The sequence below is a fragment of the Melanaphis sacchari genome, unplaced genomic scaffold, assembly GCF_002803265.2.
Source record: "Melanaphis sacchari strain LSU unplaced genomic scaffold, SCAv2.0 Contig7_pilon_pilon, whole genome shotgun sequence".
NCBI lineage: Eukaryota > Metazoa > Arthropoda > Insecta > Hemiptera > Aphididae > Melanaphis > Melanaphis sacchari.
Window position 1 is genome coordinate 6,717,022 of NW_020271560.1, and position 19,863 is coordinate 6,736,884.

At 27.8% G+C, this 19,863-nt stretch overlaps 1 protein-coding gene across 1 annotated transcript; it reads left to right on the plus strand.

Annotated features, from left to right (window-relative positions):
• Positions 1-3,566: 3,566 nt before the first annotated feature.
• LOC112601684 (zinc transporter ZIP1-like) lies at positions 3,567-19,714 on the plus strand. The gene is made up of 2 exons (XM_025349417.1): positions 3,567-5,299; positions 19,465-19,714. Exons 1-2 carry the CDS (start codon positions 4,045-4,047, stop codon positions 19,572-19,574), a joined length of 1,365 nt encoding a protein of 454 aa, XP_025205202.1. The 5' UTR covers positions 3,567-4,044; the 3' UTR covers positions 19,575-19,714.
• Positions 19,715-19,863: the final 149 nt, after the last annotated feature.

Sequence of the window (19,863 nt, forward strand, 5' to 3'; positions counted from 1 at the left end):
TGAGAGTAATTTCTGGTAATAATTTACTATTTTTAGTTAATAGTCAAAAAGATCTAGTTGGTATTGTTCTGAAGGTTCTTTTATTTATTTTATTGTTATTCAAAAATGAATGACTGTAGAGATACGATTTTTTATTAAATATTTAAATTGGTGTTGTCTAGAAAATTTAAAATTCAAAATATTTAAGTATTTTTGGGTTATTATAGCCATTGGAGGTTTTTGAAATTTTGAAATGTTTGTAGTGTTTTTCAACATTTTTAAGCTCAGTTAAAAACCTTAAAAATTAAATATATTATATTCTAAATAATCTGTTCTTACTAAAATTTAAAAATATTAAAAATATATGGATAATTTTTTTTTTTTTGATCGCTTAAAATCAAGTTTTAAAATAGTTGTTAAAATCACAAAAATGAGCAAATTATAGTTTATAAATTTTAAATTTTAATAGCTTATGCTTGCAAATTTAGTGCAAGTCATTTAAGAAATTAAGAATTCTTATACATTGTTGTTTCAGAAACCAAAACATTTTAAAAGTTTGTAATAATATTCATATACTTAATCTCTTTTTTATTCACATTTTGACAAAAATGGATATTTAATAATAGTTTTACAGTTATTTTGTCATAATTCTAAAAATAATAATCATGATGAATTTTTCATCATTAGGTATAAATATATCGTATTAAAGATTTTAATTTAAATTTAATTTTTTTGTATTTAGACATGTTTTTAATTATTTTAACACGGACATATTCAATCGTTTTATGTTATGTTGGGAATCGGTATTAACTTATTATAATATTTTATAAAAGCTAATAAATTAGTATACTAGATAATATTATAATAATTACTAAATAATAACTTATGTGATTTTTTTTTATTTTGGCAAATCTTAATTCAATAACCTACGTTACTTACCAACGTACTTTGTTTTTAATAGAAAATTAAATTACTACTACCAATATAAAAATAAATAATAAAAAATTCAAAAATTAATTTTAAAAACTTAATAAATATATTATAATAAATTATAAAAAATAACTCTAAAAATGCCATTACAGACGATATAAAATTGATAGTATATTTTATCAAATAATCATTTTGTTGTTTTTTACAATGCAATGTGTTTTATATTACTTTAAAATATAATTATGCGCCGCGTTGCGCCATTAAAATCAACAATAATGGGAAATTATTGCTAAAATAATAAATATGATATATAAAAATCAAAATAAATAAAGTATACTTACATTAAAATACAATTTGTTATAATTTATTATGCAAAGTTTAAGTCCTGAAAAACTTCTTATTCGTATTTCATTCCACGCCTGTTTCTCTTATAATAAAATAATATTATAAAGTATGATATTATGTAATAATTTAAAACTATTAATTTTTTTTATGTGAATTCTTCAAAGTTCAATGAAAGCTTAGTGGGGTATATATCACTACGAAAATAGAGTAACAGTTTTTGGTGCTGGATTTTAGGCTCTAGAAATAATAATATAACATAATACAATATAGGTTAACATGATTTATAGGTATACATACTTAAATTACAGCTGATACTTACCGATAAAAAACGTCTCATGGTCAACGTGTAACGATTTAAACAGTGAATGCAAGTTATTGTGGTCATGGATGTTATTGAAAAAATCATTAGTGAAAAGATTTAAACGACTGGTATTTTAAAGTATTGTGTTTAATAACTTAAATTAGTCACTACTGTTATCTATTTTTAATTGGAAAAAATTGATATAATATTAATTTCGAGATAATTCTAGGATGTCTGAATTTTTATTTATTTAACTTTCTTGATTAATAATATATTTATTAATACACTTCAATCGTTTTATAAGTAATAATGTTTTTGTTACAACTTGAGACAGACATTTCTGCACAAATATTATAAATCTATAGGTCAACGTCCTAATGCACGTTTATATATCAAGGCGATTACTTTTTAATAATTGAAATTAGAACACGAAAGCAACGACGGGTTGATAATATATACACGTGTGTCAATGTATGTCTACTGGATATACCAATAGGAATGGACCTGTTAGCAGCAAGCCGGTTTATCCGTTATCAATAAATCGTCATAGTGCCTACTCATAATATGGTATCTACCTAGCTAGTGGCTAGTTATTAAATAGCCGCTAGTGGCATATTATGGAAAGTGCCCTCACTTGAATGATCAGAGTGAAACAGAGGTGTCTGCAGGCGGAGCGAGTGATACCCACTAGCACCCAAAAAAGGCTTAAAATATGTATTGTGTATTTGCAATAATATATAGTAATATTTAAAGTTTTAAACTCTAAGTAAAAATCTTTTTTTCAATCTCATTTATTTTTTTCATCAAACACGCGCTACAAAATTGAGTGCATCTAATAATAAGATTAGACATTCGAATGATGTAACTAATTAACAGATACGCAGTGTAGACTCTAGCAACTAAGTCTGCTGATAATTTTCATTATATTTATTATTTTATTATATAACTATACAAATAATCAACTAGATATCTTTTACAGAAACTGGCAAATGATATGTATAGGTGTGACATTGAAATTCAATTGTGTGTAGGAATTGATGGTGCTGAGGTGTTGAGAGGGCAAAGTTAAGTGATAATCCGCGAAGTGAAACAATAAGAGGGCTATTTCTATATTTTTATTATTTGTTAGAAAATGCAAAAAAACCAAAAGGTATACGTCATTTTTTTTTCAATAGTCCAAGTATTAAGAGGTGATTTATATTATATTGTAATATAATGTTTTTACAAAATGGTAGAAAAGTGGTAAAATAGTAAAGTAGAAAATTTGAAAGATTAAGTGGCTACGTTCACTCCGAAATGAGCGCTGTGATATTGGTATCAGAGAAAGATTTATTGCGAATAACAAACAATGATCAAATAATGACGTTATCTGAGAAATTAAAATCAAGGAAAAATTTTTAATGCGGATAGTTTTTTTTTTTTTTTTACCCAAGTGATAATTAATTTAACCGTTTAAAAACACAAGACATTACAGTAAATCGTATTTATTTTTTTCGGGGGCCTCGTGGACTGTGATGGACTCGTTTGAAAACTTAGACCCGAGTCCTCTAAATAATGTCTTAATCCGGGCTTGCTTTACGGTGTAAGCGTATCATACTATTCATAATATACATAATCTATAAAACAATTGCAATTATTTACAGGTATTATATTCCGTCGGATCGTGCGTCATCGTCGACACGCGCGCACACATTTTATTCGAACCATCCGGCCGGATCGATTCTCCTCTTACACCGTCGACAAAGACAACAACAACAACAACAACAACAACAATAACAACAACAACGAGACTGTACGCGCGTATATGTAATTTATCATGCGTGTACACGTGAGCGAAGGTGAGAGAAAGATGCGGAAACTACCTTCTTAGTATGGTGCAGTACAACATAATAATAATAATACATATGATTTTCGTGCGTGTTTTTGTGGTAGTGGTACACGATGTAGCGTCGGCGGCGACAGCGGTAGTAGTAGTGACTAGTGGCGGCGGCGGCGGTGGTGGTGGCCGCTCGCCGCCGTAGTAGACGCCACCACGACGGTTCTCCACGTTCGGCCGTAGTCGCACACACGGCACACACGCAGTAACCGGCGTCCGCGTTCCGAGACTGGTGCCGTGCTATGCGTTCGCCAACGGTCGTCGTTTCGGGTGGTGCACGGGATCGTCGTCGGTGCTGCAGTGACGGCGTTTGATCGCTGCGAAGTCGTCCGCGTTTCACTGCGGATTAATCGCGCGCGCCCGCGCACACGCGTGCTATACAGCTATTATTATATTTTATGTTTTTGTGCGTCACACTAGCGATTCGCCCGTACGTATTATTATAATATAGTATAACACAATATAGTATAACACGTCATATGCGGACGAGATAGTAGCGACGACGACTTACGCGATTTTATGCGATACCGCGGCGGTAATATTGATAAAATAATACCTATTATAATACCTGCAACAGAGTTCACGGTAATATAATACGGCGCGGAGCGACACCATGGCCGAGACGACGAGGATAGTGTCGGACGACATGACGGCGACCAGCACATCGGCGCTCGTCGACCAGACAATCGTGGCCAAGACGTTCGCCATGCTCGTCCTGGGTCTGGGCTCGTTCGTGCTGGGCGTCGTGCCCCTGAAGCTGACCAAGTGGTGGCGGATGGACCCGGCGGCCGCGCCGACGCACCAGGGCGGACACTCGCACGGCGGCGACTCTGCCGCCGGTTCGCCGGTCGTGTCGCTGCTGCTGTGCTTCGGCGGCGGCGTGCTGTTGTTCACCACGTTGCTGCACCTGCAGCCCGAGGTCCGGGAGGGCGTCGGCCGGTTGCAGAAGACCGGGCAGCTGCCCAACGGGGAGGGCACCGAGCACCTGGGCGACCTGATTTTCTGCGCCGGGTTCTTCATGGTATTCATCGTGGACGAGATCGTGCACTCGGTGCTGGATCGGTGCGCGGCCAGTCACGCGGACCGCAGCTCCGCCGAGGAGGTGCTGCACCGGTCCATGAGCTTGAGGCGGCGGACCATGTCCATACCGAGGGCCTCGCTTGCCGGCAGCGGAGGCTCGCCCAGCTCCGTTCCGTCGGTGACCGGCGGCATGTCGGTGGCCAGCAACAAGGAGCTTCTGCAGAACGAGGTGCCGGGCAAGCCGCACGACAAGCGGTATCGGCCGTCGGGCTGGGGGTGCGGCACTGCGGCGTCGCCGCCCCCGCGAACCGCACACCGGCAGCGAGTAGACGGCTGTGACGGTGACACCGAGAAACAGATGAAGCTGGGCGGTGACGGCGGCGGCGGGATCGACGGTGGCCACTCGTTTCGCGGCCTGTTCACCGTGTTGGCGCTGTCGTTCCACGAGGTGTTCGAGGGCCTGGCCATAGGGCTGGAGGAGCGCGTCGATAACGTGTGGTACCTGTTCATCGCCGTGGCCACGCACAAGCTGGTCATCGCCTTTTGCATCGGCCTGGAACTGGCCTGGTCCAAGACCCGGCGGCCCGTGCTCGTCATGTACGTGGCCACGTTTGCGCTCGTCACGCCCGTGGGCATCATCATCGGCATGGTGCTAGTGCAGTGCGGCAGCGGCGGCACCGTGGACGGATCTCCGGGAAGGGTGGCCGTCATCTTGCAGGGGCTGGCCGCGGGCACTCTGCTGTACGTAGTGTTCTTTGAGGTGCTTGCCAGGCACAAACAGTCGGGATTCTTGCACTTATTGTCCATTATGTTCGGATTCAGTATTTTGCTCGTATTGCAATTGATGAGTGAGTATAGCAATAGCACCGTAACGTTAATGTTCTCGTAGCATTATATAATTTAATAGTATTTGGGGCTGTGTGAAATTTAAAACATTAAAAAACCTTGTGAATGCACTATAATCTCAAAAAAAAAAAATAAAAAAATATGTAGTATAAAAATCACTGCAAGTATACACGAGATTCATAGTTTAAAAAATGTAAAAATTTCTCGAATGTTAAACATTTTAAACGAGATATAATTATTATTTATTGAGTTTCACGTATGTACAGGTCGTCTAAAATATTTATAAGACGGAAATTATAAAATGTGTGTAAAACGATTCAACTAACAGATTTCATTTTAAAATTATCGGTAGAAGTATTAAAAAAAAAAAGATAATTAATTTTAAATGTCGAAAAATTGCCATGTAAAAGTTTCAAAATTGAGTTCATTAGTAACTAATTAAAATTTTGTGTTAAAAAAGCTATGCTTCACAGTTGGCTAAAAATAATTTATTATTTTCAGAAATTTCCATTAAATAACTAAAGGGAATAGGATTTAGATGGTTTGGTATGTTTTTATTCACAACGTCCGTCCTTTTAAAAATGTATAGGCTAGGTATGTCCATAAATCGCCTAACAATATGTCTATACGATAATGATTTATTTTTTTATTTTTTATTTTATGGGTTATTATTTTTATTGCTAAACCGGAATTTGACGTTTATTCCTCAGTCAAAATATTTAGTTAGTCATTTGTACAGGTTTAAGAATGCTATATTACTCCATGACGCGCAATTAGCTTACAAAACTATATAGACGGAAAATGCATCTACTCAATAGTAAATAAGATTTGAACGAAAGTAATGAGAACGGACTAGATGGACAGGTTATACGCTATATATCGATTTTATAAAATTATTGTTTTTTTTGTCGCATTGATTGTAATATTTTTCAAATTCCATCTACAATGGAATTATTTAAAAGTTAGACTAACAAAACTGATTTAGCTTATGTATAGGTATGAAAAGTAATTTTATTCGATCTGTTCTATAATCATTCGCTTAATGATAGTTTAGAATATATTAGTGAACTTATATCATATTGTATTTTAATAAAATTGCATATCTTAGTAGATTTTACATTTTTATATTGTACATATTATAGATTCTAACCCTGAATTTATGTCATACTATAATATTATAATAAAATTAAACGAGTCGTATTCGTTTCTCTTTCTCTCTTGGGTGCACTTACGTATGTGAACGACTTTACAATAGTGTACATAATATAATGTAATATCAGCTACCATCAAAATAGTTGATAAACTATTGTAGCATTGTTTACGTTTTTCTAATCCCTTATTGGGACGATGTGGTAGTCAGGCGTGTTGTACTATACGCGCTACATAATGCATGTCTTGAAATTGTAATAACACTTATCGCCACAAATTCAATAACTGTACCTAATACAAGTATGCAATGTAGATATATTATACTCGATTATGTGTATATATTTATCCAATATACACCGAACAAATACTCACGTTTACTGTGTTTTGTAACCTTTTTATGGTAATGTGTCGTTGTTTAACCGAATTAACGCATCACATATTTAATACTTACAGTTTGTCATCACGCATTTACACGTTCTGATTTCGGCCGTTCTTTTGTATATTTTTGGTATATGTACGATTATTTATTTCTTTAACTATTTTTCACCATATCACATTCTATAATGATATATAGAGTTGTTTATCTTATTTTTTCTATTCGGTGATTTAAAATTACTTTTTAATTACTACTTATATTATAATATAGATTATGTACATTTTTTAACTCTGATATCTTCGACCTAAACAATTAGGGGTAGTTCATGTAATTTATAAGTATCTGTAGAGTTTAAATCTTAAGCCATATAGTAATTAATGATTTAGTATAATAATATAATTTTTAACGATCTATGATAGCGGTTATGAAATGTCTTTGTTCGTAGAGCCCTTGAAAGGCTAAAAAAGGAATTTAAGAATCCCTGAAAATTAGGAATGTCAAATTTAAACCAACAATATGACAAAAACTTGGTTTTATTTCGGTATTTCCGTGGAGCTCCTATATAATATAATTGGCTTCGTGAGACACTGCAGCTTAAAAATCACTAGTCTGTGCGAAGTGTGACCGGCAAATTATTTACACTACTATCAATTACCATCTTACCTTGACTCGAGTTACAAAATAAAAACATATCACTTTTTTATTGTTTTGTTATAAAATCAAAATTAAAATTAAGCTAGCCAAAATAAAACAAATATAGATGATATTAATCTACTTACAATGCGTATGCATGTAGTTGCATTTTTAAGAGAGATTATAATTTTAAACTAATTGTATACTGTTATTTATTAGTTTATTATTAAAATAATTAAAGATTTAACACTACATAACATAGAATATGAAATGACTGTTTGTAAATATGAAAAATCAAAAAAATTAATAGTTTTAATTGTTTACAATAATATAGAGTAAGTCAAAACTCAACAAGATCTAAATTTATTAATTGCAACAAAAATAAGAATAATTAACATAATGAACAATAATTAAGTAGTTAAAAAAAATGTACATAAACAACAAAGATTTCTCAAAGTTGCTTATTATTATTATTAGTTCTACAAGGATTAAGTTAGAAATTGGTGACCCTTTAACGGTTTGAACTTAAAATTTAAATATTTAAGAGCAAAAGAATTTCAAGACTTTCACGCCTTGTTTTTTATTTAATATAAATAAACCGGTTCATTTCAAAAACAAGATATTTAAAACGTCCTATAAACCTTAGATGATAAGCATGATAGGTAAAATAAATAATAATTTCACTATATGTATACTTAGTAGGTGCCTACTTATGCCTAAAGAAATCTCGGAATGTTCATTTTGCTAATATGCATTAGACACCGATAACCCATAACAAACTTGATTAATTAATGTTCAATAAAAATTTATTTTCGTAAAATATTTATATTTTACCGTAATATTTCGGGTCACTATAGGCACTTCCACAGATAATTTTCTCAATTACTCCAAAATAGTTTTAAATGTAAAAAAAACGTAAATACAGCTTACAACTTAAAAACCGTGGTTTTTTTCTTATATTATGTACTTTTAAAAATCTATGTACATTTATCATTTAAAATTCATAAACCAAATTATTTCAAAGTAGAATTTAATTATTGTATAAAAACGTACAATAATCAATAAGTATACTATTAACAAAGTGAAAAAAACAAAGTGTATTTATTAATTAACTTTTAAGTAGGTACTTAGTAATAATATAATTTTGATTTTAATTGCAGACATTAATCAAGAATTACATTTAATGGAAACATTCATGTAAACCGATAACAGAAACTTTAATATTTTAAAATAGGAATTATGAAAGTAAATTAAAGATGAGTCTATAGTAGTTATAAAGATTAATTGATACATATTAGTAGAATTATGAATGCTAAATACCTACTGTCAGTTTTAATAATAATAATTTTAATATTCATTTTTATGTAAAGACGCAAACCTTCGAAATTTATGATCTCGAACTGTATAATCATTAATATATTTTTTTACTTGTAAATTTAAATTCTTCAATTTCACATTCTACATGTAGCTCGTAGGTATAATAATTATCATATTTACAGCTCCAGTTTATGTTCTAATTTAAACTCTCCATAAAGATACTTATTTACCGGCTATAAATTAAGTAGCTAAGTTAAAATAATATAAAAGATTTAGAAATCAATTCTAAAATCACACTAATCTAATGAAAATAGATTTAGTAAACAATAACTTTCTTGGTGTTCACCTTGGTGCTTTAAAATAAAGGCTTCTATTTTAAGAAACCTCATTTAATACACTGTAACTTCTGTAATAATATGCGAACCATATTCTTGAAGTTTTTTAACGGACAGATTTTCTTCAGCTGTTTACATACGTCTTGATTTCTAATTAACAAAGTATTCTACGTATTAGTATATCAAGTAATTATTACCTGCTGCTTTCTATGTTTAGTATGTTTTATTTATATTTTACAAAGAATTTAATTTAAAAAATTAACAATGATAATCAAGTATTGTCATAATAAATTTTTTCATCCCAAGCATCTTATATCTACCAAATATTTAAGGCAATGTTTTATAAATGTATTTTAACTTCTATAAAGAGCTACTAAATACTTAATAGTTAAATAATAAAAATTATTTTTCATAATTTTAGAGTTTGATTGATGGATGGAGGTAGGGATGTATTGGTTTTACAATGATATGATATGTTTTATTTTGTTATTTTGTATTAACGAAACATTTACTCTTACTTCAATGGTAAACTTTCAATCATCAATATTTAATATTCTCTGGAGATCAAAAATAGAAAAAAGTTTTAATTTTTAAATTCAGCAATCTGTATATTTTTAGAACAACAAGTCAAAAAGATAGATTATGTGAATTGACAGATGTGTGGCTTGAGTGAAGAGACTATAGTCTCGTATACATCGATGATTTTAAGTCGTAATAATGGAGAAAAACTAACAAAAAATAGCATAAATAAAGTTGTATTTGAGCAGCACTAGCTAAAGATAAAATAGATTTTTTTTTTTAATTCAAAAAGAAATTATAAAGACTTAAAATTTTCATCAATATTGAAATTAGAATTTTCTAGACATTTTCATGTTAGCTCTTTTGAACTTTTTATTAACGTTTAAAATATCTACTTTTTATATTGTTTTCGATTTATGTTGATAAGACTTTTGTTTTTCGGTCAATAGGATTAAAAATTAAAGTGAGGTAAAGTCTTTAAGTCGTTTTTTTAATAGTTTTAAAATTTTAAAATACATATTCACAATTTTTCCTGTTTATTTTTTTTAGGTAATTTAAAATACCTATATACTTTATTTAGACAACAATATTAAAACTTTTCACCATTGTGTTTATTATTTTTTGTGTAGACAAGGACATTTAATAATTATTTATATTTAGTTTAAAGCTATATTTTTTTAGCTTTTATTTTTACGTCTTTATGTCACGAACATACATATTCACACAATGTTGATATTGGATTTTAAGTTATAACTTTATAAGTTACATATAATATTATACTATGTTTTTTTGCAAAAATTAGTGAAATTTACCAAATTAAAAAAATATTAATTTAACATTATTATAATATAGGATGAAGTGATGCCAGAGACGTCTTATGAAATATCTTTTGAAATCAATGCTGATCCATAAATTGTTATCACTCTAAATCGTTTATTTTTTTAGCTATAATGATTTGTGAATTAATAACGAAAAAAAAATAAATTGAATCTTTATCTTGCATAGGTGGCTTTACATTTTGGTAATATGAAATAATTAAAACAACCGTATACTCGTCCATTGCATTAGAAACGACATAATAGTTACGTATTCATGATAAAAAAATTGAATGTATTGTTATTGTGGTTATTTTTGAGTTAAAAAAAAAAAAGATCAACAGATTAGTTCGGTGACTATAAACACAGTTAACGAATGGATGATAGTATTAAAAATCGTAGAATGGTGGTAAATCCATTTCTATCGAATATATTATTATTACTCATCACGTACATAACACGTTTAAAGTCACGGTCACGGCGGTCACGTTTTGCTTGCATATTTCTCTCCAGCGGGTAGACGTTTCGTAACAAAGAACTATGACATAATGGTAAATTCACAAACAATCAATGTCCATCAACATAATAATAAAACATGAATTCGTTCTTTGAACACATGCATCTTATGTTATTGACCGCATAATAAGGAAGTATAGGTATTAGATGTTTGTGACGGATATAATTTTGAACGTTTCCTTTTCATATTCCCATCTACTTTCTACACATTTTCTGTTCTTACAGAGTAATTGAAAACATATTCGTTCTTTGAGTCTTGATAAAACTAATATAAGCATTAAAAAATTACAAACATGTGGTATACAGAAATCGAGATTTTTGTAAAAATAACCAGTGTGTTTTTTTCATCAGGCAACAATACCCACTGAAATTGTTCTCAGGTGTTTTCTTTGTGAACACATGTGGTTTAATATCACACACATATTGCATATGTTGTACTTTGTACATATTATAATATCTAAATCGAACTAATTTTAATGCACAATACACACAACCTCAATTATTGAGGTTAAGGATATTGGGGTATTGACAACAATTCGCAACGGGCACGCAGGAACTACGCGAAAGACAAAGATAATATTTGATAGCTAGTGTTCCATGAAAACCATTAAAAATTGTCAACTGTTAAAATTTTTCAATTTCATAATGCAGTTGATTTTGCATACAGTATACACTTAAATACTTTATTTAAATATAGGCTTAACCTTCTCATCTTGATAGCCACTAACATTAATAACTAAATTAAATCAAGTATGTTATCTAGTATATGAGATTAATTAGGGATATCATAATCTCTCTTCGATTTACCTATAAACTTATATTCATAATTATTGTCCCAAACAGACTACATTTTGTGTCGATTCGCTCATACAGTTTACGCTTGAAAGAATTGAGTTCAGTTTCGAATTTATGAATTTTAATATGTATATTTTAAGTTACAGATATTAAATTCTAAGATTTCAGGGTTGGGTGACCGTTGGGTCGATGGGGCTAAGCGCCCAGGGGGTTTGTGTTTGCCGATGCGTGGTTGACGAACGAACTGAGCAGAAGGCAGAATCCTCTATAATCTCTTATTATACAATTATTAATTAATACATTTTAAACAATTAATTTTTCATATAAATTATAAACGATAAGTATATTTATGTTAGTAAAATATTAAAATTATTCTTGGGCAGTTCGTTAAATATGTTTAAGATATTTTTATATACATATATTAAATTCTCACTATGGATAATAAAAATATGTATTTAGTATTTATATATTAAACGCATGTAATTATTTTATAGAAGAGTTCTTTGGATGTCATACTAAACAAATTATTTAGAAAAAATTAGTGTAATTGTTTAATTTTTACTCTTCCCTGTTATCTATACATGACCATAAATGTTTCGTACTGTCATATTTATTTTATCGATTATTATCATTCAGTTATATTTCCTGTATTTTTTAAAATATTTAAGACTTATTTCAACAAAAGCAATTTTTGTTAATTATAGTTTACAAACTAACAATTTGAAATCTTAACAAAATTATTCACTAGATAATTTATTGATTTAATTTTGTAAATTTGTACGTAAAACAATTACCAGCTAAAGTTAATATTGGGCACTTTAAAATATGAACCCATTATTACTAAACTGCACTTACTAAAATTTATTGTAATACGACAATTCATTACTTTCAAGTGCCATTTACTTGTTAAAATATTGATTGAAAAAATAAAGCTATTTCAAAGTTATTTGTAAGTTAAAGAATGTGTACGATACTTTTGAATTAAATGTTGTACAGAGGATTTTAGATAAAATAATACATTATAACATTAGGTAGTTAATAATACATTTATGTAAAAATACTATCAGATATTTTTTCTTTGTATACAAATATAGTTAAAAAATTTGAATAAATATTTAGTCAGAAACTTTAAATATATTTACTAAAAAAAATATATAAATGTACAATAATAGAATACTTAATAGTTCTTAAAAGTAATTTATATTTTTCTAACTATTCCTATTTAAAATCTAAGGACAAGGGTTATTGACCATTTTATAGATATTTAAAAATTCAACACGCGTAAACTGATGAGCGATGATATACATTAATATAATAATATTTCATAAACGATAAAATAAATATAATATATATGTTTGATCCATTATTAAGTAGAATTCATAAATTCTAAATTTAATTTTGACAAAATACGCGTTTATTGTAATTGAGTACCATAGTACTAAGTCCTAAGTCCTTATTAACTAAACATAATATATTATCCAAGTAGGTATAAAATAATTATGTTATTAATCTAACGCCAACATACGGCACAATATCCATTGTTAGGATTGTAGAAAGATTAAACTAATTTAAATTTATTGACATATTTACAATAAATGTTGCCAATATTATTGTTTAGTTTTTACTACATCTTTTAAAAATATTAATACCATGATATTTTTTAAGTAATGCAATAATCATTGTAGAATCTAAATTATATTATGATACTATAATAAATTGTATTATGTCTGTAATAAGGATTTAGATTATTAATAATTAATATCTTTTTTGGAAAATAATTTTTGGCTTAGTAATAGAAATCAAAAATTTAGTGATTAAGTAACTTGGTATAGTTTGAAATTCAATATACCTATACAAGTTGTATTTAGTATAAATAATTTTCATTATTTCCTTGAATTTTTCATGTAAATAAAATTGGTGATAGATTATCACTGATAATGTTTTAGATATACAACACTATTTAATCAAATCAAGACTATTTTTTTCGTTTATTTATTTCTTCTGGAAACTAGTTTAATAATAGTCTATAGTTTTTTTTTCAAATTTCAATTCATCCACCTCATACTCCAATTCTGGATCAGCTGTACCATAATTATTTATATTTAAAATTTAAAATTATCTATAAATTTACGTATTTTATATGAATCAGTGATTAATAATCACTGATAAATTGCTTATTTATGTGCATATAAATGTAATTATGTACTGTAGTAGCCTGCAATAATAAACAACTAAAGATTTTTATTTCATAGTATATCTAACCAAACTTACTAACTAAATAAGTGGGCAGTGTCCTTGGCATTTTGGTTGATTGTTTTCAAAGAATTGTTATTAATATAACAGTCATATTATTGGTACCTAGTTCATCACTTATCATTCATCAGCTCTAATTAAAGCTATTGTAAATCTTGAAATCACTTGTAACTATTTTTTATTCAATTTACCTTAGTTGCTAAAGCACAATAAGAATTTATGATAAGTGAATAAAAATATTGTGGTGCTAACATTTCCTATTTATTGTTGTTATTATCATTATTATCATCGATTAAGTATATTTAATCAATGTTATTATTATATTATTACTTACCTAATAGTTTAACAAGCATCTACACAATTTTTGCTTCAGGCATCTTGGAGGATTACGTTTATTGACAATAATAATTAAGGAGAGAGGGTCAGTATCAAGTCTCGCCAGCCTCGATAGTAAAAATTAATACTTTCGAATTTTTTTTTTTTTTTTAGGCAAATATTTAACAAAACATTTCTGTTAATTTTCTAATCTAGCTTTGAAATTCGAAAGAATTTCTTTCCCCAGAAATATAAATAATAGGTACGTAGAGAACTAGAGAAGGCCAGTAACTATAGGTTTCACCTGTTAATTTGGTCACTCGTTTTAAAAATATTTAAAAATAAATCTAATTTTATTTTATTTATATTAAAATTGCTATCAATATAATATAACATATATAATATACATAATATAATATTACTTAATTATTATTAAATTATTTATATTATATAAAACAACTTTTTAATGTTTTGAGCACAGTCTATAAATGTTTATAAAATGTCTATTTATCTAAGATCTATAGAATCTACAACATACCTCATTTTTCGACAACTGTTAAACATGCTATTAAAAAGTGTATAATACGGCACGCATGTTGTTTATTGTATGTATGCTGAATAAATTATTTAGAAGAGCCAAGCCATAACATACGCAATTTATAAGTTTAGGTATAACGTGTATATTCGATGTACATATTTATTAGATTTAGAAAGTTAATAATAATAGATAGCAATTTTTGAAGATGGAGTACCTACTTCATGAGTCAGTGAATATTAAATTGAAATTTGAAAGAGTAAATTGGATACTATCTCATCGCTGACTAAGATAATTCATCTAGAAATCGATGTGACTAACACATACTGTACAATATACTATAAGTATAATATTTAATGTTCAACGCTTATTTTGGAGTGAATAAACAAAATAAAAATCGTTTAATTTACTGAAAGTTAGTGAGTGTTATAGCAGTATATTGCATTCGAAATGGTTTATTTTAAGGGAAAAAATGATGGTAAAATAATAGATGAACTAATGCAATCGTTACATTATTTTTTTAGAATTATGAATTTTATGAAAAATGCAATAATACTTTCAATGTAGCTCAATACTGTTTAACGAGTAATTACAAGTGGATTTAAGCAGCTGAAGTTAACTTAAAAGTAAAATAAAAAATAGTCCTATACTAAAATATAGATTATACCTTTTAGCCCTTTTAGGAATATAGATAACAAATGTTTGTTGTTCATAGCTTATTATTTATTGTATTATTAGAATTGTATTTAGTTAAAATACTATTATTATCTCATAATTTTACTGCGTAGAGTTCATTTCAGTCACTAAAATTCGCTGAACAAATTTTATTTAGTACATTAATTTGATGTAGGTAAAAATATCATTGATCGCTTCATGTTTGTAATGCCTTTTCACTCTTTGTTCAATGTTCATTGACCATTATAATAGCTATTAACGTGTAGCTCTATAATTTATTTTAAAGTAAATGAGATGATGAGAACATTCTATATTATCGTGAGGTTATTAAGTTTTAAAATAACAAAGTATATTATTGTGCCATGCTACAGTTGTATATCATCTTAAGGCAGTTAAAACAGTCAGCATTCTGTAAGTGACAAGTTTATACCGCATCAAATTATCTAACAATGACATACCTTATAGTCAATTTAGATAGCTGTGCAATATGTATTATTTAATTTATATCATGATTTAAACTTATATTTTTCAAAAGGGCTGAATAGGAGGAAAAAGAAGAACCCAATTGTCAGCTTTATGTCGTAATAGTTCGTGCAGTTGAATACACGTAACGTACCATTGTACTACAAAAACTAAATTATATTCTAAATATAGGTACCAATGCGTTACATAACCGGTAAAAATATTGTATTATTCAAAGAAAACAATTAATTTTAATTAACGTTTAAATATTTTTATTTTTTTATTTCGTAATATCCGGTATTGGACATTAACAGTTCATTTGACAACGTACTTATCTCATATAGACAATTTTAGTTTAATTTAAATAACTAATGAGAAAATAGATTTTTATTATTTATAATTTTTAAAAATATTTTGAACAATGTAGACATTGAAGATATACTGTTTACAAATTATAGTCGCATTAATTGAGAACATTATAGGCAAGATATTTTTCAAAGTAAATTACCGCGTTTCTATTAAAACATGAATATTTATGAAAATAGAATTTTATGCTATAAAATACACATTTATGACATACAATTGTTAAGAACTATTACTTATTAAATTAAATACGATAAACTTCTTAAAATAATAAATAATAAATAATTAAACTTAAAAAAAAATAGTAAAATACGTATTACCTCTATATGTTTAGCTACTGATAGATGTATAGTTAATATATAATTATTATGTAAATAAAATATTAAAATTTTAAATAGTATTATAAATTCATAGGGTCTTAATATGTATAACATTTTAAAAAGGCTCTTTTTCAAAATAAATTCTTTCTTTTTAAAAACAAATTTGCCTTTGGTATTGTTTTAGATTTAGGAGATTTTTCTATTTTAAATGATTTAAAAAACGTTGAATTTAAAATAAAAATATTTATCATTGAAAATCGGCAATAAAAATAAATAAATGTTCTTTTAATTTATTTTGAAATTAAACTCAAATGTTCCTTAAAATAATAAATTAAAAATACTTTTAGTAATTATCAGTATACCAGTATCATTAAATCGTTAAAGTGTAACTTTATAAGTTTGTTATTTTTTTTTTTTTTATTCTAAAATATAATTTACAGTTTAATATATGTGTTAATACATTACGTCGTAACATACTTGAAAAAATAATTGTTAATATTATTGAAATTGTTGATGTCCGGTACGTCAATACATTTAAATTGAAATATTACTATTTAAATTTTTAAATTATGTACTTTATGTAGTATGTAATTTGTTTTGTTAATGAAATAAAATTACACATAAAAAGTCAATGGCATTATATAAACTAAAATTTATTACTTATAAATTATAATGTACTATATAGTTAACTTGTGTTTGAGTTTGACCAAATGTATTAGCTAAATAATATTTAAACTTGTAGGGTTACTTAAAAGGTTAAAAGTGTTTAATAGTTTGTGGTATTTTGTGTTTAACTTAAAATAACCTAGAGACATAAAAAATCAAATCATTTATAATTTAAAATTATAGCTAAATCACGGAATATATTCTATTTAATATATAACCTGTTTAATCTACACTTTTGATGTTTTATGTTACATCTGTGGTTTATAAATCCGTAGAAAATGCAGTAAGAAGGACATTATGTATATAAAATTAAACTTCTACTAAACTAATAGATGTTGAATTTGTTTAGAAACGCCTTCGTTCTAAAGAAAAATTAATTTTCAGTTAGAAACAAATTTAAAAAAGCTACGCAAGTATTTATTGAAATTGAAGTTATCTCTAATAACTAATACATATATAAAATAAAAAATAAGTTCTCGGAATATGATCAAGTACGTAAATACCTTAGGTTCGTTTAATAAGTTGAACCTAGACGATATTTTTAAATTATTCAAAACCTAGTAAATACATTTTTTAAGAACATTATAAAGTTATGAAATCAGATGAATAAAAAAAAATATATTAATATTCAGTATAATGCATGATTACTTCAATTTCAATAGCTAATTGCTTGTGGTAAGTATTATATTATTATGAATTATGATGAAAATTAAAATGAAAGCACGAACAATATTTGATTAATAAATTATAATGGGTAAATTACGTGATTGAAATATATTACTTTATTGTTTAAAACTATTAAAACAGCGTTTAAAAATCCGTCATAAGTTCTCGTACCTACTTATATGATAATATGTTGTAATTAATAGGTAATGTGTAAAAATGTGTGATTTACCGAATCACTAATTTGGTTAAACAATATAGCTAATGAAGGTTTTCATTGTTTTTAATAATAATAGCAAACAATGTGTAATACTCTGCAAGTAATTGTGACTCATATATAATAGTTTATTCATAATATTTTTAAGTTAATAATGACTTACCCATACATATTATATTTTAATCAAAAACCGTATATGTGGGTATCAATAGTATCACGTTTCAGATAGCATTCAAAACTAATTTGTAAACAATATTTTATAGAAATTCATATTTTAAATTATGCACAATTTTTGCGCAATAAAAATAATAATTAATAACATATTAACTTTTAACAATAACTTTATAAATAAGTTAAATTAATTATATTTTTATTTATTATTTTACATCATTACTTATTTTAAATATTTTTGTTACTTGATATTAATGGTATTGTTCTATATCATATAACATTAAAAAAAGAGATTTAAAATATAGAGTATAAATTCCAAGTTGCGACTAGTGCATTGCAAATATATAGTGTTTATAAAATAATATAATTACTCATGAACTGTGAGCTATGACTGTTAAAATATAATTAAGAATTAAGTATCAAACCTTATTTTATTTTATTCATAAATGTAATACATTCCAAGTAATAATACTCGTAGTTTGCATAATTTCAAAATACATCCTTATTTTTCTTTATGTCTGTCCAAAATATTTCTAGATTTGTATGTAATTTACTAATACTTAAATGACGTGTTTAGTATTATAATTAATTATTAGTCCATTAGTTAATCTATTTGTTATTAATATATATTATTTAAATATTATAATTATAACAAATAATTAAAAAAAAATGTATTATTCAATAGATTAACACTGTTTATACAGGTTAATTAATCTATTTTATTCAATATAGCTTACTATTATAACATTAGGCAGGTATTCAATTTTTTACTTATCCCATTGAACACATTGCCTAGGGTCTCAATAAAAATAAAAATAATTTTTTTTTATATTATTGTGTACATTGCATCAAAGAATAAAGATTATTGTGTAGTTATAATATTTTTACTTGATCGAAAAACCATTCCTATCCTACGTTTTCATTACTTATTTAATTCTATGATTAATATGACGCGATATACCTGCATTTATACGTTATAAGTTATACCTATTACTTAAATTTTCATTATTATAGTTTTATATCAGTTTTTAGTTTATTTAATAAATAATATAATATATTAATATTTTTTCAGCTCATCAACACAGTCACGGCCCAGTTGACAACAATCAACATTCAGATCACGATCATTCATCACACGAACATGAACACGAACACGAACACGAACACGTGCACGATCATTAGAATTTCTCAATTTTTTGAGTTACCAAGTATTTTATTAAGCCCATCGTGATCTAAGTTTGATGTAGATTGTATTTCGTTATTAATTAAGCTATCAACTATTTTGTATTGTTTATTTATATTTATACAATATACGTATATATAAATAAGTGATTTTATTAACATAAAGCACTTACTTTGTGTAAAGTTTCAAATTTGTTATATATTTTATATTTTATTAAATATTTTGAAGGACATTCGACTTTAATTGTAAACTTATATATCATAACGCTTTCGCAAAAAATCTATTCTC

Excerpts from the sequence above, each read along its gene's own strand:
- LOC112601684 (XM_025349417.1), top strand. The coding sequence starts at position 4,045 with ATGGCCGAGACGACGAGGATAGTGTCGGACGACATGACGGCGACCAGC. Across the intron at positions 5,300-19,464 it reads GCTCGTATTGCAATTGATGA|CTCATCAACACAGTCACGGC; the intron begins GTGAGTATAGCA and ends ATATTTTTTCAG.